Here is an 18,499-nt window from a genome sequence, read left to right as displayed (position 1 = left end):
GTCATGATGCCAAGTAAACCATCCTTGGCTAAGACCCACCTTACATCCTGTCAAAATGTGTCTTAATGTATAGTAGCATTGTGAACTGGTTCATCAACTGAACAGATAAACAGCACACATTAGCTATTTTAAGACATGCCTTCATGAGAACCTTGCAGTGGTGAGGCAACATTTGAACTGGGTATTTGTAATTGAGTAGGAAAACAGCTAATCTCTGGACCAATATTGCTAACTAAACAATAAGCGATGAAGAAGAAATAATGTTGGGAACACTATTTGCCCCAGAACAGATTCTAATTGTTTCTCTGTCCTTGTGTTTTGGCTGCTTACCTGGTAAACTATTTCATGTTTATTATATAGATTACAATTGTTTAGTTGAGTACAACACTCTGCAGTTACAGTGTGAATAAAACTATAGTCTAAAAACAATTCACAACCATTTAAGTCTATACTACCTTGGTAAATTAATGATTATGTTTATTGGACTCCCTGTTAACATCAACAAATATACCAAGGGCATCGTTAAAAAAAAACATCTGTTAAGATAGGCACTGAAAATGTTGTTTGTCATCACATGGGGATTTATGCTGTCATGAGAACCTTCTCACATGGGATGATAACAAAAAACACTTTAAAAACATTAAATAAAACCTTTCGTTGCATATTTACTGTAACCTTTGAAACAAAACATAATAGAGTTCAGCTTGTGTCTCAAGTAACTCAAGTTTGCCCATCTCAGCTTGAGCCCCACCCTCGCAGCCCCCTACTCACTCCCCCACCCCAGCAAGTATGCCATAGTTAACATCAACTGACAACTGCTTCTCGGAATAGCCAGTCCAGAGTGAATAATTACAGTGGCTCACTGTCCCAGTCACGGCAGTAAGATAGTTTTACAGTGTGTCACCCCAGACTATGCTGGGGCTGTTGATATAAACAGACAATGGGTTTAGACCAGGAGTGCCCAATTTATTCAGGTCCTGGAAGGGACATTCCGCATCAGGCTCAAACAATAAAATGAAATAATTACCTACAGGAAAGGGTGGAGGTTTAATTATTCATTTAGAACTTGGTTGGAACAAAGAGCTAACTTTGCCACCCCTGATTTAGACTGCCCCACTGCCTAGCATTTCTTTACAATTACCAGACTATTTTATTTTTGTAGGGTCTGATTTCCATCAAAGATTAAGTCATAGTTTTCGCCATCTGTACACTACTGCATGATTCCTGTAAATGCAGGTTTCCTGTCTGTAATGATGAGGTGTACCGTGACAGTGACTTAGAATATTATTGTTGCAAATTAGCAGTGCTATCTGAACTCTTGTACAGTACTTTGAGACCCAACACACTCACAAATATTATCGTTGCTCGGGAGCTACTGTATTTAGATAACAGTGCACTAGCGAAATCGGGGACTAATATCACACAGACCAATAAGACCTTTTCTTGCAATTAAAAAAGAAATCCCTTATACACAGTCATTCTCAATTGCTATGTGAAGCAGTTTTTGATGAAGGAATAATAATTATTATTTATAGCTTAGTATTTGAATATGCAGGCTATGTGGTCAAATTAACTGGTCAAATTAAGGACTGCATAACCTAGTTGTGAAGCCCAGCACATCCACTCACTCACTATATAACCAATTCTGGATAGTAAGTCACTTGATCTTTTCATGTTCAGACCAGCCCAAGCTGTTAAAATAAGATACACAAGTAGGAAAATGAATCCAAAATGGAATTAAGAGGTGGTGGTTTTTGTTGGCAAGCACAGTAAAGTAAAGACTATCAGGAGTGGCTACAGTATGTGTGTTCGAGAAGATTAACCATATCAGTGCAGATGGTAGAAGAGACTTTCAGCGATTTAAAAAATAATCCACAACAGTAACACCCACTATGTATAATAGTAGAGTGTATTTATTGGAACACCCCTGTCCTAGTGTGGGTATATGGAATATCCATAGCTCTGGTAAAATGCTAACCCCAACATATTTTCCTGTCTGAGCTCAAACAAGAGAGACAGTATTTGTCTCAATGCTCATTTAATCCTTTCCCTTTTAAAGTAACATGTGCCAGCTGTTGAAAACTATTGTAACGTTGAGTGAAAATAAGGAGCCAGACTACCTCAGCAAGATCTCGTTTGCTAAACAGCAGACTTTATTTAGCAGGGTCAGCACATAACAACACAGCCCACAGCAATGTGCAAGCTGTCTTTATAAAGCAAAACCCAGCGAAAACATGTAACCTTTAGACGTAACAAGACATACAATGTAGACAGACCCCACAAATCAAAGGAAGGAAGCACAACACAATTGGACAACATTCACCAGCACACTGGGGTCACGACTCGATGACGCTCCCACACACCCCACAGATGCACTTGCTCACATGCACAGGCACTCAGGACAGACAAAACACGCAACAGCGACACAAAACAATACAAGATAACACTTCGTACAGATCTTTACACAATCTACTCTTTTTCATTCACGATCTAAAACAGCTGCAAAAAAGGAAACTGACAGACTTTGCATTAAGAGACTATAAAGGACTATGATGTGCTAAAATTAACAATGCATGTGTTAAAGGTATGTCAATCATGACTTTTGTTTAGTTTTAAAGTATGTTAAAATGACATACAGACGTGTGTCGAAACTGTAAATGCATACAATTTTCTGAATAAATATATAGTAAATTGCGGCATACATACAGCATGTAACAAATATTTTAATTTAATTCTTGAAGGTGAATCACTATTAATTGTTTACCATTTACTGTACGTTTAAACAAAATACATTATAAACTGATGGTTCTGTGATTTCTTATTTACATAAATTTCTTATGACTATAGCATAATGCATTTTTCTGCCAGTACAGTCATATTTTACAGTAAGAATTGGGATCTCAGATCACCAACCTGCTTAAGTGCATACTCCATTTAAGTGTATAAATATTTGTGAAAAATAGGTTATACACTTAAGCGGGTTATACTGTCCATACCAAAATACCCCTAAAGAATATTTTGCTTAAGTGTGTCCTTACCAACTTCCATCACAACTGAATAACCAGTTCTCTAGAAATAGGATCAAATGTACATGTGACATTAATTACGTTTTCATGCCCAGAGAATTTATTCTTTTGTAGTTGATTGTTTTGAACCTAAAAAAAATTTTGAGTTTACATGCTTCTGAACATATTCGCATGAATCTGATTAAACCCCCAACCCATTTCCAGCTTAAAACTAGTTTGTATGCAGAAGACATGGACGATTTGGGAATCGACTACTCAGATAGATAACTTGAAACTGATTAGATTGTGCATATAAACAGGGCATGCTAATAACTCACATACAGGACAGCAATCTCTTCTGTATACTGCAACATACAATAATATCTGGTATCCAACTATACATTAATGGAGCTTTTAAAGCTTTTAAATATTGATTATTGAGAAACTAGTTGCAACAATTGATTTAATTTGCAGATTCCAAATCAAGCCCAGTACATTTGTATACACTGTTATGCCACTGTGTAACTGAACTTGTTATGAAAGAACTGCTACGTTTCTGACTAGCAAGTGAGGATGAAATTATTTGTAATCTGCTACACCCTCCAATCCCCCGACTGAGGTATTTCAGAGAGATCCACAGAATGCACTGCACATGAGAGCTGGAATTTTAATTGCTTATTTGCAGAAATCAATGATAGGCCAAGACATGTCTTGGTGTGGCATTTTCATTTTGTGTTAAACACCAGTCTCTGCAATCAGCCTCTTTGTGTTTTGCAAAGATGCCCAATTAATAAAAGAGCAGCCATATCTAGATATCCTGGAAGGTTTACAATTTTATCAACAATGTTTAAAAGAGGCAATCTGTCCATGTGCAGTGAAGTGTAAATCTTTGGTTTGCGCTTGCTTGCTCTTGTGCAAACAAGGCTGGTGACTGATCACAATGATGGATTAATATAACCTCCACAATTACAAAAGCTGTAACATTAGTACAACAGCTTACAGAAAGTGAATACTTTTTAAAAGTAAAATTTTAAATGGCTTCAAAAGTGTAATTCCATGCATAATTTGTTAATTTCACTGTCATTAGAAAGTGCTTTGAATTGTAAACAAAAATACAGTGCGATATTTTTCTAAGGCCTACCACTTTGTTATTGAACTGCACAACATAGTGTACCAATATAAGTAATCAAGTGTTGTATGTGAATGTTGTTTTAATGTGCATAACCTTGAATCTACAGAGTCAGCTGTGGTAAAACTGCTGTCCTACAAAACAAAAAGAACTTGCTTATGTTTTAAATTTAATTCCCACACATAATATACAATATTCAATACCTTAATATGATTATTTAATTGCAGCCCTAAGACAATTTGTTTGGAGGTTGAGAGGAGTATATTAGTATATGGGCTGTGTTTCGAACTGTCTTAGTGAAGGCCAATACCCAGTCTAAGCAGCAGTGTTTTTGTTTAAACTGTTTATTTTGGCCCCTGTGCCTTGTTTCTTTGTTTTTGTTAATTTTCTCTAAATAAATATGTGCTTCAGTGCTTTAACTGCAGCTTTCTGTGTCTCTCTCCTGCCAGTAACTAGCCTTGCCAGTGATGCTATGCTTTCGCAGTACTGTACATACCAGAACACTGGTCACCCAAATTAAAGTATTTCAGCTCTTGCTAAAATGTACATGATTTTACCCCTCCTATGCTTTTAAGAGCTCAAATGGATCATACAACTGTGGCTTCCACATCATTTGTCCTATTTTGTTACCCTCCTGTTTCACTGTACTGTACATCAATAAAACAAAGACTGATGGATGCCTAAAACTGTGCTTCTGAAATGTCCTGCATACATTGTGATGCAATTAAATATTTACGAAAGGCTTAAGTCTGCTGGGTTATTTCTGTGTAGATGCAAGAAACACAAATGTAAGGAGACCATTATTATACATGTTTATATTTATAACAGAATAATTAAAGTAGTTTTTTTGAGGTAAGACATTTCCAGATGTAATCTGTAATTTCAGTATAATGCCCGCCATTGGTTGCAGCCAATGCAACACCACTTTTGTGACACCTGAAAACGCTCATTTGCATTGCATTATATAGCTGGTTCTGTTATAAACTTTGTCCAATTCAGATGAACAGTTCTCAAGATATACCCTTCATAATAACAACCAAGCAAAAGTACATTAACACTATTCCTCACAACTGGATGAGGAAGCCTCAAAATATAGCTACAAATTTAATTGAGACATGACCATCTGCAATACAGTATGGCCTAGATTTTCAAAACTTAGTAAGTGGATTCTAAGTAAATATGCAAAATGTTATTTATGTATTTTTTAGGAGCCTTTTGCTACTTAGTGTAAGTTATCAAGCTTTAAAATTCAGGATCGTAATCCCTTAGCAGGAAATATTAAATATCAAAGCACCCCAATTTGTATATTTTCTCCAAGGACATTTTAAATTGTGTTATTCTTACTGTAGATCACTGCTTTTGATGTATGATTCTCCTTATCAGTTAATGTTGCAGAGTACCAGACTTATTTTTCTGCCTTTTCACAAACAAATAAATCTACTAACCGTGGCTTTGCTGACTCTTAAAAAAACAACCAGCAAATTATGTATTTGTGCTGGTTTGTTACTGTTGCCATTTTAAAAAGCAAGCCTCTCTTTTTGTTGCAACATTTTATAAGGGTAGAACGTAACCTCACCTATGAATATTAGGTCCAGAGTATCTCTCCAACCTGCTGACCCGCTATGTCCCTGCACGCAAGTTGAGGTCCCCTGACTGCTGGCTATATCCAAGTAAAAGCGTGCCACACTCGAAGAGCACTCTTTTAGCTTCATGGCACCCGACTCTCTGGAACTCCCTCCCAGCTTTAGTGCATGCAGCTCCCACAATCGCGTGCTTCAAATCAACTCTCAAGACCCACTTGTTCTTTCTTGCTTTTAATGCTCTCTAAGCCAGGAATCTGTTATTAGCTGTTGTCTAATTTGCTATTTCAGATTTTTTACTCCATCTTATTCGTATGATTCTGCTTGACACATGCATCCACAATGTTTCGAATTCACATCCTAGACTTTCATTTAATGTATTATGCCTATATTTAATATGTTTGCATTGTTTTTTTAATGTTGTATTTAATGTACTATGCCCTGTATTTCACTGTATGTAATGTATTATGCATTGTTCCTCACTATCTTGTATGGTGGTCCAATATGAAAGGCGCTACATAAAATAAATATCGATTGATTGATTAAGGGGCATGTGTGCAGTAATACTAAACTTGAATTTGGACAGGAAGAAAAAACCTTTTTCTTTTCTGCCTGCCAAATGTCTTCCAAAGAGATAGCTTCCTTGCAAATAATGACTAACAATGCAAGTGAAATTGAACAGAATAGTAGCCACAACAAACAATGGTTCCCCGACCCATATTTCCAGAATGTATCATGATAACAAAAGCATTCTTTGTTTTTAGTTTAAATGTTTATTCTGAAGGTGCACTTGCTTCTAACCAAAACATTTCACATGCACAGTACTACAAAAAGAACAGCCTAGTAAGAGAAAAGAGTAAATATATAAAATCTACGAAATAATTAAACTTGGCTCAACTGAAGATAAACCCCTCTCCTGCCTGTTTAATATAGTACACCAAACATGTTTATTAAACAGCTAAGAAAAGACATCTTAGAAACATGCAGAAGGTATCCTTAATAATAACGATAATGGCTTGATAATGATATAGAGTTCAAACAAATTACATCTCTGCGTTCAGACCAATCTTTGGTTCTTCAAAAACAGCAAGAAGAGCACTTTCTGTGTTTTATTTTGTCCAGGCTATAGAGTTCCAGCAGTTTTTCTCCACCCTTTGTTATAGCTTTTGCTAACTAGTACAGTAAATGTGTATTTGATTGCTTATGATGCATTACTCGTTTACATTTATTTTTTAAATATGTCATGTATTGTACGTTTATCTCTCCTGTTTAGCACAAACTCAAAGCAGCATTAAAATACAATTTACACGTTTAATGTTTAATAAATCTCCTCCTACCGGTTGATGAGTTAATATTGCTTTAGTTGAATAGTAAGATGGTGTCTTTGTAGATACACTCAATGGGATGAGTTGCCAATTCATTACAAATTCAGATTAAAAGAGCAAAGTGGTCCCTCAAAACACAAAAAAACTTTTGCTACTGTAGATCAATGAGCAAACTCATTTTCAAGCACACACTGGTGTGATCTGCTGTTAGGCAAACCCCCTTCGAGCTGTTCATTATTTTTAACATGATAGATTTATTTACATGTTTCTACTATGATTTGTTTTTGTAAAATATGTTGCACATTTTATTATTATTATTATTATTATTATTATTATTATTATTATTATTATTATTATTATTATTATTATTATTATTAAATATGTATGCTATCTAAATGACAGCAGTTGCATACCTCAAAAACCCATTACATAATGTTAATTATGTGAGATAAAGTAGTGTGACAATAGCATTTAACACTGTCACAATACAATTATGATCATAAACCAAGACACTTTCAGCCAGGTATGGTACACCCATGGGACTGATAAAAGGGGGTACAATGCAGTACATTTCAGGAACTACCATATTAAAAATGACCTTAATTAAAATAATGCAATGCAATGAAGCTTAGTGAAAGCATGATAAAGCAGAGGTAAGCATTGTAAAGCCCAGATAGGTAGAGTAAATTATCTTAAAAAACATGTCAAACCATGGTAAACGAAATCCTAAATGAGTATAACCCATGGGAAAACTGCTACAGTAATTTACTGTGCAGCTTTACCATGATAACTTTTATAAGTGTCTATGTTTTTTTAAAATGACTATAACAAATGCCACGTTCAGACTGAATAGCAGAAGCATACAGCATTTGGAATGCAGGGCAACTCCTGGTCTCAAATAACTGCAATAAATCGTGACCTTAACTAGCTACCATTCAATATAGTGCATTTGCTTAGTTTCTGGCAGTTAATCTGCATACACATGTTTTTGGGGTTTTTTTTTCCCATATGTATTTGCAGTGGCATTGGAATAAATGTTCCGGAACGTTCCAGCTCGACTACACCATACATAATTACCCCCTGTCCTATTTTTTAAATGTGCTTGTTTGTGGTTGTATTTGTTTTAATTATTGCAGATAGCTAAGTATCTTGGTTTCCCAGAAATGAAAATCCTCCACTCTTCAAATACAGACATGCTTTTTCAATGAGCAAAACGTTCCAAATGTGCACTAATACCCTAAAAGTTACCAATTTTTTTGCCAGGCCAGACTGTCTGAATGAAATATTTGTTCTTCTTTTTACCCACCCCCCCCACCCCCCCCCAAAAAAAAAGATGTGTTTCTGCAATGGTGATTGCCAAGACTCAAATGACACTGAGTTCTGTATCTTTTTTGGTTCTCCCTTTGTTTGCATGGTTCACAAAGCAACACCAAGATCAACTGCAGCTGTGCTTTGCAAGTCACATGACCAATAAATGACATTTTCTGTTGCTCATTTCAATGGAGTCCAGGAGGGAAATAAATGGGTCTGTTTCCAGGTGCTGTAGAACAATGAGTCTGCATCTAGCCACGCATTACAACTTGAAAACAGCAGCGAGCACTGAACTAATTAAAATGATACTGAACAAAGCACTTACTGCACTTTATTGCACATTGCATACAGTGATAAAGACATACTCTTCTTTAAACCCAAACTTAAATAAGTAGTTTTACTTATACCTAAAGTTTTACAGACTCTGATCAGAGCAATTGTTAGACTACCTAATACTGCCTCAGGTAAATTAGTCCAAAGATTAGTGTTAATCCCTTAGGACTGGTTTTACAGACCCCGATTAGCACTAATCTTGGACTACCTGATGTTACTTTAGTTAAGAAAGTTAGACTAGTGCTAATATGGACCTATGAAACCAGCCATTAAGTTTTGTATTGGTGAGTTATAACAAACACATAGCTAAACTAAATCTCCATGGACATTTATATTTCTCCTTGTTTGTAACTTGAAGCATCCAGTATGTGTAGGTGCACACTGATTTAAACAGACAGGCCAACAATGTAGTGTTCAGTAGTCCCAGTGATGTAGTCCTAAACCTTAAAGAACAGGAACGTTTGGCTGTTTTGAGACCATCTAGCAGGTAAATACTGTCTTTAGTGGTCTGTTTTTTTTTTGGTTATTTTTATCATTCATGTCTATTTCTATTCTTTTCAGTTATGAGGTCATCACAGGGCAGAACTTCAATCACCATGGTGCTCTTTATAGTATATCACGATAAAATTACAAATCTCACAATACATGTTATTTTTTATTTGCCACCAATTTAAGAACGGTATCAGTACAATTAGAATGTTTTTTTGTTTTAAATTTATTTTTAAAGACTATCTGCGGACAGTTCTGGACAACTGAATTTTACACTTCATTCTGAATATTATTTTTTTTCCTGGACCTACCGCATTTGATCTCAGAGAAAAAAAACAGTTCTGGTACTATAAGTTATGAGACAAAAACAAGCAAAGCAGATAAATAAATAAATAGTTTATAACATTACTTACAATTTTTTTTTTATTATTTTAAATAAATGTGTAGCACTTATTTATGCTTTTTGTTAATATATATATATATATATATATATATATATATATATATATATATATATATATATATAAATATATTTAAAATTTTGGTTCATCAAAAAAACCTAATTTGGAACTTGTTAAATCGTGAAAACTCCCGAATGAATTTGTTACAAACGTTTTTTTAATGGCAGAGATAAGGAAAAAAACTCTGGATAAAACATTTCAGACTATTGGCACAAGTCTGGTGACATTCCAAGGAATTATGCTAAAAATAGACTTTTGTGCCCGAAATTTATCTGATTACCCCCAGGGCACAAAGTGCCAACCTATTGTTGCATGTTACGTGTTTTCAATCCATGGATATCATGTTAGCTTTCAAGTTAGGTTATAGACCAATCGAAAGTAATATTAGTCCTAATGTTCTCATCATTTGAGTGTAGTTTGTAATATAAGTCCCTAATGTTCTCTTCATTTCATCACAAGAATGACTGAAATCAGACAATTGTGCGGGAGATGTGTGTGACTCTTGACTCTGCAAACATTTAAAATATACTCCAGTTATCAGAGACTCCGATTCTGAGCGCACCATCAAAATTGGTACGTAGGGAATCAGACATTGATTGTTTTGTTACTAGTGCCTATTATTCAATGGAAAGACTAATCTGATTTCCTCACTGAAAATTGATTGCTTCATTGGTGCCCAGGCACTGAAATTAGACCGGTCAGGCACCACATAAGCTTTTTCTTAAGAAACCAGTAAAGATTCTGGAATTAATTCTTAAGTCAAGGTTCTGCCTATAGAAAAAAGTACCGGAACGGTGTTCCAGAACGTTCCAGCTTGAATACACCAGTAGATAATACTCTGTCAGACATAGATAAAAACAGGACACCTTGAATCTTTGGTGTTCCTATTATTGTTTAGACTAGAGGTTGTAATTGATTTAATCATACCTGTGGGATTGCGTCGATTAAAAATTAACTCACCAATTAATCTAGTCTATCAAGAAACAGTGTACGAAAAAGAAATCTTGAAAAATGGCTGGTGAGTACTTTTAAGATCTTGGCAAACGGGCAACTGGAAGGTTTACCCAATATTTCATAATATCTCATAATGAAAAAAAAAGACTGCAACATGCAACATGTGTTCATTGGTGCTTTCCATTCACGGCAGTGCTACGTTTGTCGTTTCATATTAGTTGCAATGTATTTCTTTCAAATGGTATCAGAGAATTAACAGCTATATTATACTTTTTTCTGAAGCCAACTAAAATAAAATAGCACTCAATAAATGACATTACTCTTCAGCTAACATAAATAAAATAGCACTCTGTAAGTAACCTGTGTTAGTCTGAAACTTGAAAGCTAACGTATACCAAAAACAGCCATTCACATCTAAATGAATACATCAAATGACTCACTTTGCATAACTTTCAAATGTCCTCACACTGCAGCAGTACTCAAATTTGTATTTCTCAATCATTTATTCTTCTAATTACTAGTTAGTATAGCAGTCTCTATTAGCACCCAGCAGAAACACCAACCAAGGCAGAGTTTGTGCGCAATGCCGCATGGGTGATTTAATTGTGAAATTGCTCAATCGTGATACTGTTTCTGATGTCTAGGGTCTCAATACTATACAAATATTTTCTATTTGAACATTGGGATCTTAATGTCGTACAGTGGCTGTGAAATACCCCTTCCTGTCCTGAAATGAAAGGCGCCAATCTGAAGAAAATGAATGTTTATTTTTAAATGTATTACTGTATGTAACTTAGAATAATCTTCATGCTTGCCCCAGCTGCAGAACCAACCTCACCCCCCCCAACACACATTTTTTAAACTAAAGTCACACCGCTGGTATAACTTGTAATTGCCTTTCAATAATATTAGAAAACTGACTGTGTAATCACGGCATAGAGCATATGTTTCAAATGCATCTCCTCATTATCTTGGTTCTGTTTATAATTCTAACAGCTGACACATGTTTGTGTTAAGAAGCAACAGACCACTTCAAAGCAGTCACAACTGACTCCCTTTTATTTATTTATTTATTTATTTAAATTTTAGTTGTTGCCAATTATTTTTATTTTCACCCAATTTAAAATGGCCAATTATTATTTAGGCTCAGCTCACCGCTACCACCCCTGTGCTGACTCGGGAGCGGCAAAGACGAACACTCGCTGTCCTCCGAAGCATGTGCTGTCAGCCGACCGCTTCTTTACACACTGCGGATTCAACATGCAGCCGCCCAGGAGCTACAGTGTAGGAGGACAACGCAGTTCCCAAGAACGCTAACAGGCAAGCCCACAGACACCTGGCCAGACTACAGGGGTTGCTGGTGCGCGGTGAGCTGAGGAAACCCTGGCCTACCTACAGCCCTCCCCCACGGCAATGCTCAGCCAATTGAGCGCCGCCTCCTGGGAACTCCCATCCACGGTTGGCTGTGGAATAGCCCAGACTCGAACCGGTGACGTCCAGGCTATAGTGCGCATCCTGCACTCACGCAGGTGACCTTTACTGGATGCGCCACTTGGGAGCCCCCTTTTATAATTCTAATATTTTTATATATGTACTTGTTTGTTACATGCTCTTTAGAACTTGACTGCAACTGCTTACTTTCCATACAGGAAAAAAACATTACTTTTCTGAATGCAAACACTATATACATTAGTGGCTGACAAATACAGTGCTCAGCTAATGCCTAAGAGAAAATTATACTGATGCTTATTAGGACCTTTAATCAGCCTGTAATGCCAAAGCACCCAGTCAGCACAAAAATCAGCACAATTATTTCACACCTTGTTATCAAAATGCTGAGCAAACAAAAAGGTTGCTTTTAATCATAAATGAACACATGAGGGTGTGGGGGAAAGACATCCTTCTCATAAAACAGGTGCAGTAAACAGATGGATAAACAATCCAGAGTAAAATGAAAGGGCTGTATTCAGTTAGTGCAGTTGTTCAAACATCCCTGGTAAACAAATAACAATGGTTAACACTTTGGAGACCTACAGTAATGCAAAGACAAAAACCTCTCCTCAATGTTTAAGAGTGGATATTGAATACCCGCTAACACCATCGTTTGCCAGGTGGCAGATGCTATTTATCTGCTTTTGTTCAAAGTACATTTAAATTTATCTCGGCCTGTATGCCCAAAACACCCACACTCCCTGCAACAGACACAACAGCAGCATTTCAGGACAACTGTAGTGTGTTACACTTAAACTGTGCCTCAGACATGCTGGAGTCTATTGTCTTGTTTTATAGCTCATTCTCTCTATGAACACAATGGAAGTTAGGCATCATATCTATAAGTTACTGGTTATTGGAGGCAATGACGTGCTGTGTGTCTGGGTATGTCCCTCCTTCCCAACCTGGGTTTCCAAACTCAAATGAGCCATACAACCGACTTAGCATGTAAAACATCCAGTTTTCTTTAACCTTAGTATGATGGCACATATACCTGGATACAATTATTTTCACATATCTAAAACTCGACCACTGCAGTTACCACAATATTTATTTATTTAAAAAAAAAAAAAAAATCATATTTTGGCTGTTCCATTTCAGTGGACAATGCTGCACTTGTTAACCGAGTATAGCAGCCTAGGTGTACAAAATTAATCAAGTCCGGTAAATACTAAAATGAAACTTAAAATGGAATTCACTGCGAAAGTATTGTCGACACACTATCTGTACTATTTACCAAAATAATACATACATACAGAAATACATAAATAAATATTCTTACCCGGTGGGTGGTTTTGCGGCTGTGTTGACTCCGACCTTCTCCATCCTCTCTCAATGTAACGTCTACGGATTGTCCCAGAAATGTTGTAACTATCCACTTTTACATAAATGTAATATTTTCAGTTTGTATAGTGAATCCACTCTAGAAACACACTGGAAGTAACTTCAATATGTAGTATTCCTTCAAAGGCTGTATGAATGAAAGGCAAAAAAAAAAAAAAACACCGTTGAACTTTATCTCCAAAATATACTGGTGTATAAATTGGCCTTGTAGTTAAATGGGAACAATCACCAGCCTTAACTAGTCGGTCTGTTTTCTGTCTATAAAAATAAACTCAACACTTGTTTGCGTACCTCGCTTGTCAGAAGCCTGATAATAGTGATCGGTGTTATATAAACATGCAGCTTATGACCTAAGAAAAAGCTAACCGCTATCGTACACTTTCAACTTGTCTATCGATTCCCTCGCAGGCGTTTTAACCAAATGTTGATTTGGCTTTAAGCGCATATGGAAATGACAGCAAACTCCGCGACACTGTCATGCATTGGGTACAGCAACATAGTTACAGTACAAACACACACTGAATTCACAGCGCAACGCGAGAAACACATTAAGAATTCCAGTTCTAATACTCAACGTGTCAACTGTGGCCATAAGTTTGTATTTCTCATTTCTAGAATATTCCAACAAAAGCGGTAACCTGTAAATTAAAACAGTTCAATCGCCCTTCTTTCTGTCGTTGCTCTACTTTGATCCATAACCCGCCTTTGTCAGCACTCCCGTGTCAATCACGCCCCAAAGGGAATTCATTATGGCATACTGCGAGGACAAGCCTGGCAGTCGCACACTTTGGTGCTCCCACACAAACTGAGCAACAGGGTAGTGAAGCAAGCAGTGGTGCGGAAAAAACAACCAGTTGAAGAACTGAAGTTGGTCCAGTGTCAAACTCGGTACAATTCGCAATTAATTATTCTAGCTTAATGAATTAAGTAATTAAAAAAAAAAAAAACTAACAACTGAACAATGGACATCTCTACTATAGTAAACAGGGGATTCTATGGTTGCAGCAGCATTATCTTTGCAATGACAGTGTACTGGAAACGTGTACAGTATAAAAGGCTACTGTGTTTAGACTGTAGTTGGGTATCATGACATTAGTACCACCGTGTAGCGTCTTAAGCAAGTAAGGGAGCAAAAATATTTTGCTGATGTTACCTACAGTATCAGAGGTTTTTGGAAACTGGAAATACCATCCATGTCTAAAACTAAAAAGAACGGTCCTGCTTTGAGTTTGTCTTCAACCGAATCAGACAGTAACATCAGGTTACTAAACTATGTACCAAAGCTCTTGCTTAGTTACAAAGTGCTGTCATTCATATGCTTCATCTTACAGTACATGTAATCAAAACTAACGTTTTGTAAGGTCCACCATCACCGAAATGCATCTGTACAAAGTGTGTTATTGGCTAGTTTGGAGGCTTAGAGCAAACCAGATCGTACCTGACAGTCAAGAGGAATACAGGTTTTCAGTCAAAGGAGCAGCCTAGATTTATGTTAGTTAGGTAAGCCGTTACGTTGCTTTCTAATTTGAGTGTTGTTTTTTTTTTTCAAAGGGAAGATTATATATATATATATATATATATATATATATATATATATATATATATATATATATATATATATATATATATATAAAAAACAGGGATACCAGAGTTTAAAAGCAATATAGCTGCAATTCTCGTTATTTTTTTTTTTTTTTTTTTTTTATGACTTTTTTTATTTAATTTACTGAATGGTTTTAGCAATTTAACACTGTGCAAAAATCAGTTTCATTAAGCTTGTTTCTAATCAGTTTCATTAATTGTCACTTGCCATGTAATTTTTATAAATTGGCATAAACACCTTTGGCTAATAAATGACTGGGGAAGATGGAAATCCTAGAGCTAAAAAAAAAAAAAAACAAAGCGCCACTTTTTTTGCAAATGCAGTGCTAGCGAAGGTGGAAACAAGTGGAGTAGTTTAAAGTTATGAATGCCAAAGTAACCTGTGTTGGCACTTTTTCTAAAATTCCAAAACTAAATTAAAAACTAAAAACAGGTGCAATGTTATTTGAAGTAACCCTTTCTGAAATGTAAATGAGGATTCATTTAAAATCAGGAATTACGTATGTTAAATGCTGCTGTGATGGATAAGGCTGACCCCTGCTGATGAGAATAGGTATAAGAATACACAACACACTCATCCATATTCTTTCTAGACAGTGGTTAAGAAGCTTGCTTGGTAACAGACTTGTTAAAAAGCAACACAATAAAAAAAAAAAATTGCTTTATAGAATGTAACAGAATACACATGACAGATCTATAAATAGGTAAGGTATTCAGGTTTACATGGTGTAAAATGTAATACGTTCATAAGCCCTTGTGCTGTGTCTTTACTTGGAAAACTGAAGACATTGTTAACTGTGTCACTAGAATCCTCTCAGGTTTGTTGCTATGTTACTCATGGAGAGCCAGCTGCTATGCTGTCTTTACCCAGAGTTCAGACAGCTACAGATCTGTGGTTTTCTCTTGTATGTAGATTTCTATTACTTTAGTTTAACATCAATTTTATTCCCAGTTTCTGGCATTTATAAAAAATGCATTGTCAATTCATTGCCAATTCTGCCCTTTGGAACTTTGCTGTACATGCATTTATGACTAATAAATACCCATATGATTGTATCTAGTGTGAGCAAAGTGAAAGTACTTGTGAAAAGGTTTACAATAATATGGTTATTATAGCTAATGCAGTTAATAATAATGAGACTGCTTTACCCTTATTAAACTAATAAATAAAAAACGAACAAACAAACAAAATGTTATTTAAAATACAAATTTAAATGACAAACAAACCATAAAGTCAAAGCAGTAGTGCTAAAAAGAAAATCCCCTTGCCTTGGAGTCTGTTCACACATTCCTCCATAGTATAAATCTCCAGGATATGGTTTCAGTAGAAAGAAGACAACCCTGTTTCTTTACATTCCACAGTGGATTGGATTTAGTTAGGAGTGCAAGCTTACTCCCCATCAAAACCTGCTTGTCAGCATCACCCTGTAAAACTATGTACTATAGACAGTACAGTGGACAAACTAGGAATGTATTAATTCATAACTATGTATATCTCAGGAAACAAAACAAAACAAGTGATTGCCTTTTTTCTTATTGTTACAAGAAGTGTCGTTTTGCACAATTCTGGCTGTTCATACAGTACTGCTTAAAGTTATTTCTGTTATGATAAGAGACACCTTACACATGACATTTCCTTGTTAGAACTTAAGACTGCTTACATTAAAAGCCCCAAAATGAAATGCCAGAGTTGTTTATTTCTGGTTTGGTAATTTAATTGGGTTTGGTTTTCCTTCTTTAAAAATAATATAACCCATTAACAATGGTTGAAACGTGAAAAAAGAACATCTTTTTCCATGGCCACTAGGTGGAGTTGTAGGTTTGTAACATAAACATACTGTTATCAGAGGACCTGACTGAGCATTCTTATTTAAATAATGTAGGTGTTTCTGGTATGTTTTATTCATATTATAACTAAAAATGCTGACGTGGAAGATCATTTGGCTTCCAGATTGTATTATTTTAATTTCTATAGTACATTATATCCTGGTCGAGTGGTTAAAGGGGCTTGTTACCAGGAGGTTCCAGGTTCCATCCCAGCTCAGCCACTGACTCACTGTGTGTGGCCTTGAGCAAGTCACTTAACCTCCTTGTGCTCTGTCCTTTGTACAAGATGGAAAACCAAGGTCTTATTGTACCTGGTAAGTGACTCTGCAGCAGTGTTGTGATAGATAGTTCACCCCCTTAGTCTCTGTAAGTCACTTTAGATAGAATGACTTAATAATATAATTGCAAGTTGCCTGTCATCCACAGCTGCTCTCCAGGGTGCTGAACCAGCCAAGTGACATATGTGGGATACCATTTTGATCTCTGGGGGAATAGGCTGAAAGAGAGATCCTGTGCAGCACAGAAACTGAACTCATATTTGTGGTTGCTTGCTGAAAAAAACACCACCAGGAATGGTTTCACCTGCTATTGTGGACACTAACTTTGTTGCATATTCATATTTAGCAATGTGTTATTAACAAGGTTGATGGATAATAACAACGGATAGCAATTTATTACAATACTCTTTAAATGGCACATTATTATAGTTAATGTCTTATACTGTTTATAATAACATCCTTTATAGCACCTTTATAAATATGTTACTGATTATTCCTAACTGACCCTTAAGCTAAAGTCTTACCAACTAGTGTAGTGTAAGACCCTTTTGTAGGGTGGAAATGAAGATATAGTGCAACATACACTGAAACAGTAGAATCTCAAAAATGCTTACAGAATGTTTGCCACCATCACGGGACCAGGTGTAACTTAAGACTGAGGTTTAAGGAGACTGGTTGAGACCACAAAGAGACAGGAGGCCAAGCTGGACAGTAGGTCAGCATTACCTACCAAAATTGACTTTTACAGTATATAAATGACATTGTGGACAGGCTTTTAAGGGTTTAGTTTAAGCTAACTCATACATTTCTCAGTAACTCCTTTAATTTGAAATACAGCTGATCTACACCCTCCTACAGTACTTACAGTAATAATGATTTTAGCTATAATGATATTAAGTAGCAAAAACGTGCTTAATCTACCTGCAATGATTTAGATGTGAAAAGATTTAAGCTGGCAATGATATGTTATTATACAAAAATGTCAGACTTTTTTTTATACAGAGAACTCTGTTTTAAGTGTAGTTTGACACACCCCTTATGGGCTAACCAGAGCAATATAAGCATCCAACTCCAACTTGTATATTCAAATAGTAAAAGTAACAGGAAATTGCTGATCCCCTGCTGTACTGAAAAGGAAAACTTACACAGTCTAGTTTCAAATACAAACCCCTACACAAACCATTCAGGCCAGGGAAATAAGAAAGGTGAGTTTGGTCTTTTACATCACTTCAGATGTTTTTTACGTTATTTTTGAACGATTGCATTAGCAATCTATATTCAATCGATCATTTCATTTTGTGAACTCCCAAAACAAAGATTGCATGAAATGTTCCCAAATTGGCAACAAACACAAATGTAAAGCTTAATGG

At 35.9% G+C, this 18,499-nt stretch overlaps 1 protein-coding gene across 5 annotated transcripts in view; it reads right to left on the bottom strand.

Annotated features, from left to right (window-relative positions):
- The window catches only part of LOC121314795 (protein cordon-bleu-like), a 104,982-nt gene extending 90,775 nt beyond the window's left edge, over positions 1-14,207 (bottom strand). For 3 of the 5 annotated variants that reach the window (XM_041248472.1, XM_041248476.1, XM_041248475.1), the window contains exons 1-2: positions 14,061-14,207; positions 13,361-13,549 (exon numbers count right to left, since the gene is read on the bottom strand). In XM_041248472.1, the coding sequence (XP_041104406.1) occupies positions 13,361-13,404 (44 nt within the window). In that variant the 5' untranslated portion in view covers positions 13,405-13,549; positions 14,061-14,207. The other 2 variants (XM_041248473.1, XM_041248474.1) reach the window with 2 other exon arrangements.
- Positions 14,208-18,499: the final 4,292 nt, after the last annotated feature.

This window comes from Polyodon spathula, chromosome 4 (genome assembly GCF_017654505.1).
Source record: "Polyodon spathula isolate WHYD16114869_AA chromosome 4, ASM1765450v1, whole genome shotgun sequence".
NCBI lineage: Eukaryota > Metazoa > Chordata > Actinopteri > Acipenseriformes > Polyodontidae > Polyodon > Polyodon spathula.
The sequence above is the reverse complement of the archived record's forward strand: the minus strand, read 5'-3'. Positions and strand labels throughout refer to the sequence as shown.